At 48.4% G+C, this 6,912-nt stretch overlaps 1 protein-coding gene across 1 annotated transcript; it reads left to right on the forward strand.

Annotated features, from left to right (window-relative positions):
* The first annotated feature begins 3,870 nt into the window (after nt 1–3,870).
* On the forward strand, nt 3,871–6,107 carry LOC145790498 (protein MAINTENANCE OF MERISTEMS-like). Its single transcript, XM_082868411.1, has 5 exons — nt 3,871–4,521; nt 4,650–4,811; nt 4,905–5,498; nt 5,581–5,679; nt 5,888–6,107. Exons 1-5 carry the CDS (start codon nt 4,015–4,017, stop codon nt 5,963–5,965), a joined length of 1,440 nt encoding a protein of 479 aa, XP_082724537.1. The 5' UTR covers nt 3,871–4,014; the 3' UTR covers nt 5,966–6,107.
* The last annotated feature ends 805 nt before the right edge of the window (nt 6,108–6,912 follow it).

Below are 6,912 nucleotides of genomic sequence, written 5' to 3' on the forward strand. Positions count from 1 at the left end.
GATGGTGTCCTCCCAAGTGTGTACATCACAAATATGTGGTTTGGAGTTCAAGAAAGTGGGTCCAAGGTGTTCAACATTAGCCCGGAAGGAGGGGTTCAAAAGGGTCAAATGGAATTACTGGCCGGCCACCAACTTTTAGGGTCCTCCCAAGTGTGTACATCACAAATATGTGGTTTGGAGTTCAAGAAAGTGGGTCCAAGGTGTTCAACATTAGCCCGGAAGGAGGGGTTCAAAAGGGTCAGGTGGAATTACTGGCCGGCCACCAACTTTTAGGGTCCTCCCAAGTGTGTACATCACAAATATGTGGTTGAAAGTTCAAGAATGTGGCCCCAAGGTGTTCAACATTAGCCCGGAAGTGTGAAAAACGGGCGCCGGAGGGCGTCAGAGGATGTATAACTGGTTGCTGCAACAATTACTGGCCTCCCACCCTTCAGTGACCTTCCTAGTGATAAAACAGAGGTACCTGCCAAAAATGAACGAAAACCGTGGCAAAATGAATGTTCGGGGGCCAAAACACGCAGTTCGAGGTCCCGAAAATGGGCTGTTAAGCACCGAAAGTGGCATTCGGCCACGAAGTGGGTTTCTCAGGTCCCAGTGTCCCTCAAAAGGGAGTAAAAAGGAAGTATGCCAAAAATTAGAGCGAATGGAGATGGTTAAGCGGTCCCGAACCGAGGCACACGGCCAACAATCCCGAAAATTGGGAACCGGACTCCGAAATGGGCAAAATGGCCTACGACCACGAAATGTAGCCTACGGACATTGAGAGATGGTCTACGGGACCTCTCCCTTCCCTCAGGAAAAGAAACAAAGAAAACTGAGCCTGGTTCGCAAACCGAGGCAAAGTACAAAAGAGGGTTCGGATGTCCGGAGGCAGGGCTCACGGCCGCAACTCTGAAACTTCTGAACGAGCACAATATTCAACATCACCAAGCGCTCAATCAGTGACGTCTGAGTCTTAAGGTCGGTCAAAAATGGGGTGTCTACAGTTGCCCCTCTTTGACAGAACTCGAAAGTCATAAGTGACGGGAGTGAATGTCAAAGCCCAGAGACGGCCCATTTTTGACAAGGCTGAAGACTTAGACAAACGTACAAAGTAAACAGAGATGTGCCCGCAGGCATGCCCGGAGGTAGGGGGGGCGAAATGCAAAGTGATATGCAAGAAGCCGAACATAACTCAATGATCATGCAAATGCAGCAAGCTGTAATGAGGCAAGTATTCGCAAATAGATGCAACAGTTTTAAGCAAGAATGCAAAGCAACAACTACATTTCATGCAGTTAAGAAATGCGGAGGATTATTCAATCCCCGCCACGTCTCACACGGAGAAGATACGATACCTGCGCGATTCGTCTGGTCGCACCAACCTCAATTGAACCGTACATATAATATCGTGCCTGCAAAAGAGAGAAATTGCAACAAGTACAATATGCTACCAACATACATTTAATGTGATTCCGAAAGTTTGACACACGCAGCGCCGGTGAGTGAATGCATCGCAATGCAAGAGTGGAACATGCGTGACAACGTATGCTCAAACATAGAGAGAGGTATGCCAATATCAAGAAATGTGCATAAAAATGTGAGTATGCTCATGAGAATGCGAATTATGTGCATGATAGTGCAAAACGAGCATAAATCAGGGTGTCCGTTTGTTGTGAAATAACGAGCAATGGAAACGCGTGTTTCGGCGAAGGCAACTCGATCACGGCCTCCGATCCGCTTCCCGGAAAGGCTACAACTCATTCAAAAAGGATATACTTCGATTTCGATTTCGATGAATGATGACGAGACATATGTCAGAACTTGAAGCTGAAGTCCCGGCGGATCATTTCGCGACCGGAAGTGTACTTTTCTTAAACTTTTTCAGGTCCCGGGAACTCCGATCTTCCTCAAAATTTGCAGGGAGCTAGGTGAGCCTGTGAGGGACATGGCCGGCCATTTATCTTCCCAAGGGGAGGCCACCGACCACTTTTGCAAAAAGTAATTGGCTGGCCGGCCGATTTTCCAAAAAGCAAATGGCTGGCCGGCTAGAAAAGGTGGCCGGCCGGCCATATGCCCAAATCCGAGGGCATTTTGGTATTTTCACCTCCTTTTTGATGCTCCTTCATTCCAAAACTTGGAGCCTATATAATGCAGCCGAGATCCCTTCCTTTCTTGCCTCCTACAACACTTTCTTCTCCAGATCTGAGTTCCTTACGCGTTTTCCAACGCCCCACGCAAGTTGTTTCCGCAAAAAAAAACATTCCGTTTCAAGCACTTTGAAGCAATTAAATTTCGGTTTCGGAGCTTCTTTTCTCATTTTCGCCACTTGAGGTAAGTTTGTCTCAATATTTGGAAGATTTTCTCGGGAGTTGACTTTTGTTGACTTTTTCATTTCCCGAGAGTTGACTTTTGTTGACTTTTTCCAATTTTGGCTCATTTTCGCTCATTTTCGCTCCTTTTGCAGATTCTTTGAAAATGGCGGGCAATTCTCCCCACGGCGGAGGTTTTCCAGGTGCCGGGGATGATTTTGATCCCATGACTCTACCCCCGAGGGCCCGACCTTTTATTCCCGGGAGGTACAACCCGCAAGCACATGTCCTCCCGCGTGCCGTTTTCCGTCACTTCACTAGCTTTGACGAGCGAGCACCCGGGGATCTGCTTCTCCGAGAGCCAGAGCATCACCTCTCTCATGAGGCCCGAGAGGTATTTACTTCATTTTCTGCATTTTTCGTACATTTCGCACCTTTGCCATGCTTGAACACACAGTTTAGCTTATGACATAGTACTTTGCTTGCGTCCTGAACATGTAGTTTAAACATTCAAATTTCTGAACACTCGGCTTATTAATTAATTGCGAACACACAGTACACATTAGTTAAGAGGCGAACACACGGCTCAAACACTGATTTGTCGAACACACAGCCCGAATTCGAAAGTGAACACACAGCCCACACTTCAAATTTTCTGAACACGCAGCCCATATTTAGAATAGTGAACACGCAGCCCACACTGATAGAAAGTTGAACATGTAGCCCAAACTTTAAATTTTCTGAACACGCAACCCAGATTAAATAGTGAACACGCAGCCCACACTGATAGAAAGTTGAACATGCAGCTCAAACTTTAAATTTTCTGAACACGCAGCCCAGATTAAATAGTAAACACGCAGTCCACATTGATAGAAATTTGAACACGCAGCCCAAACTTTAAATTTTCTGAACACGCAGCCCAGATTAAATAGTGAACACGCAGCCCACACTGATAGAAAGTTGAACACACAGCCCAAACTTTAAATTTTCTGAACACGCAGCCCAGATTAAATAGTGAACACGCAGCCCACATTGATAAAAATTTGAACACGCAGCCCAAACTTTAAATTTTCTGAACACGCAGCCCACACTGATAGAAAGTTGAACACGCAGCCCAAACTTCAAATTTTCTGAACACGCAGCCCAGATTAAATAGTGAACACGCAGCCCACACTAGTTGAAAGTTGAACACGCAGCCCAAACTTTAAATTTTCTGAACACGCAGCCCAGTTGAATAGTGAACACGCAGCCCACACTGATAGAAAGTTGAACACGCAGCCCAAACTTTAAATTTTCTGAACACGTAGCCTAGATTAGAATTTGCATGTAGCTTATTTCACTTTATCGGTACACAACCCATTTCATTCCATTGGCACGCAGCCCAGTTCATCTCATTGGCACGCAGCCCAGTTCATTTCATGGCCACACAGCCCATTCATTTCATGGGCACACAGCCCAGTTCATCTCATTGGCACGCAGCCCAATTCATTTCATCGGCACACAGCCCATTTCATCTCATTGGCACACAGCCCATTCATTTCATTATTGACACATGTATTCATTCTGAATGCAGGTTGGTTCTCGCAGTGTACGGGGATATGGTTCCACCGCCGCGCGGGACTGGTACGCTGAGCTCCCGGAGGGTGTCCGAGATTTGATAGACTTGGCGGGGTTCGGGCCTTTCTGCGTTGGGTTGTCACGTTGTTCCGCCTGGAGGACACTGATGGCAGCATTGGTAGAGAGATGGTGGGACACCACCAACTCCTTTCATTTCTCTGCCACTAGAGACATGACCATGACGCCTCTAGACTTCGCTGTGTTGACTGGCTTAGACATAGGAGGTTGGCCCATCCCCTATGATGAGGATATGGGCGAGTGGGAGGCCGCTTGGATGTATCTATTGGGGGCTCGCCCGCTTGTTGACAGGGTTTCTGGGAGAGTCCGATACACTTGGTTCTCTTCCCACTTCCGGCGGGCGGAGATGGTGCCCGAGACTCCTGAGGAGACGGAGCAGTATGCCCGTGGTTTCCTTATGTTCCTCTTCGGGACTACCCTGTTTGCCGATAGAGGGAACACAGTCGGGCTATACCTGCTGAGCGCTCTGGTTGACCTATCACAGGTCCATCGATATGACTGGGGTGGCGCCGGCCTGGCTACCCTTTACTTTTATATGAGTGCGACCTCCCGCCGGCGGGGAGATTTACTTGGCGGCTACTGGAGAGCCTGGGAGGTACTTTTCTGTCCCCTTGATTTACATTTCTGCTCTTCATTACTTGTACATTGCACACACAGCGCACTTTTACAGTCTGTATTTAGCTCTCAGCATTTCGTACTTACATTCTGCACTGCTTTTCTCAGCTATGGGTCTATGTATACTTCCCAGCATTAGCCCCAGAGTTGGAGGTGGCAGGGCTCCCCATGACCCCATACTCACTAGTGTTCGAGGGCCCGCACCGGCCGAGACCTCGAGAGACCCTCATTTACCTGCGACAGTATTTTGACACTGTGCGGCATTCGGAGGTACTTCAGAACTTTCAGTTCCTTTCATTTTCATCTTTGACTTGCTCTGTATATTCCCGATTTCTGATTAGTTTATGCATTTATCATCCGCAGATCTCATGGCAGCCTTGGGCGCCCCTGGGTGATGGTCTCCGACTTCAGTATACCGGAGGGTCGGACATCTCCCAGTATAGGGTCCTGCTCGAAGGGCCGGTTGGCAGGGCATGGTTCCTGGGGGAATGCTTTCTGCGTCAGGTATGGGGGTATCTTTCTCAGGATCCTCCCGCAGTCCCCCCAGTTAGTATGCGGACTGCTGACAGGCTCTCTTACTCGGAGGTAGTCGGTGCTATGCTGGGTAGCGATGCTTTATTATATCTTGAGGAGGGGGACTACGCCACTTACCGTCACATATATTTGATGCCTCCATTGACGGGAGCTCGCACCCCGATGACGAGGCCTGCCGGTATGTCATCCTCGGGCCAGGCCCGAGCTCGGGCTGCAGACGCCCCTTCTACTAGTAGGGCTGGTACATCTAGAGGTGGGGGTAGACCGGTTCCTCCGATTCCGTCGACTTATCCTCATCCTGGATGGCCAGATATGCCGACTGAGTTGATGGCGTGGCAGTATGGGGCTATCTCTCCGACCCCGATCCCGCTAGAGCCTCCGATGCCCAGTGATCGATACGCCATTGATCCTGACTCACCGCTGGTATGCTCCACTATTTTTCATTCATCATTCAGGTGTTTAGACATTCTTTTGTTCACTGATGATTATGAGCTCATATTTGCAGCCACCGCGAGGGTACATGGAGGAGGTGGTTGGACTGGTGGCCACACTCGAGGGCATGGTCCTGCGTAGGGAGGCACAGTTGTCTGTCGCGGGCATTCAGGTAGCTTTCAGTTTTCTGGCATTTATCATACTTCTGATGACATGCTGATTTTTACCGCATCGATAGACTACTTGTGTAGAGCACATCTGACACACACCCCACTTGGACACTGCATTTACATGCACCCACTTCACGTAGCCTTTGCTTGTATCTGCATTTGATGTATATATTTGGACTGATGTATTTGAATTGAACTTTTTGTTTTCAGATGCCTTCATGGTCCGGTCAGCCGCAGGCCAAGCCACCTGGGCCTCCTTGGGGAGCTGGGCCATTTGGGCCTTTTTAGGGAGTTGGGTCACCCGGGCCTTTTCAGGAGGCGGGGCCATCCCGGCCTTTCCGAGGAGCCGGGCCATCTAGGCCTTTTCGAGGAGCTCGAGGAGGGCCTGTCCGCAGACGCAGGGCTCACGTTGTAGAGGCGGAGCCTGATGAGGAGGAGGATGATGTTGAGGAGGAGGAGGAGGCTACCGACCATCAGTCAGAGATATCTGCTGAGGAGGGGGGCTCCGGTCTTGGTTCGGGGAACAGAGGCGAGGCTGAGGGGGATCCTGAGGATGACAGCTCCGACCCAGATGATGATGATGGTGCAGAGGTTGTCCCGCAGAAGAGGATGAGGAGTGCTTCTCGTTCCCGCTCCCGAGGACATTGATGTTGTTGTTTCCTGCTTTATTTTTCTTTTACTAGTAGTTTGTAGCACTTTGCACATTGTTAGGCAGTTTTATTTTTTGTAAAACTTGTACCTTTGTTTGTTGTAAAGCATGATGGAATGAAATAGCTTTTGAAAAGGTGTTTGTATTTTAAACTTTTAGCATCGTATCGCATCATTTTATTTCGCACAAAAAAAGAATTTGAATGGGAATGTGCATTGTGTAATCACCAAGTCAGGTAGTGAACCGACGCAACAAACTAAGCAACTCAACCTACTAAGATATAACAGAACCTTAGGAAGTTTACAACTCGATAAGCAAAATGCAACAACGTTGACAACGCAAATAAACAAGATTTTAAACAAAGATTGTTTAAACAGAGAACAATGGCTCGAAAACACGAAACACGTCCGCTCGACAAACAACTCGATAAGCAAAACAACAACTCGATAAACAAAACTTGGCAACAACAGAGTGTACTCCTGACGATCTGGGCATCGGAACGCATCCGAAACAGAGGGAAATGAAGGCCTTTGACTCTCCTGTTGCATGGAAATGCTTGGAACTTTCCCTCGAAGGGTAAAACAGG

This window comes from Camellia sinensis, chromosome 5, assembly GCF_055761805.1.
Source record: "Camellia sinensis isolate YWXY chromosome 5, ASM5576180v1, whole genome shotgun sequence".
Lineage (NCBI taxonomy): Eukaryota > Viridiplantae > Streptophyta > Magnoliopsida > Ericales > Theaceae > Camellia > Camellia sinensis.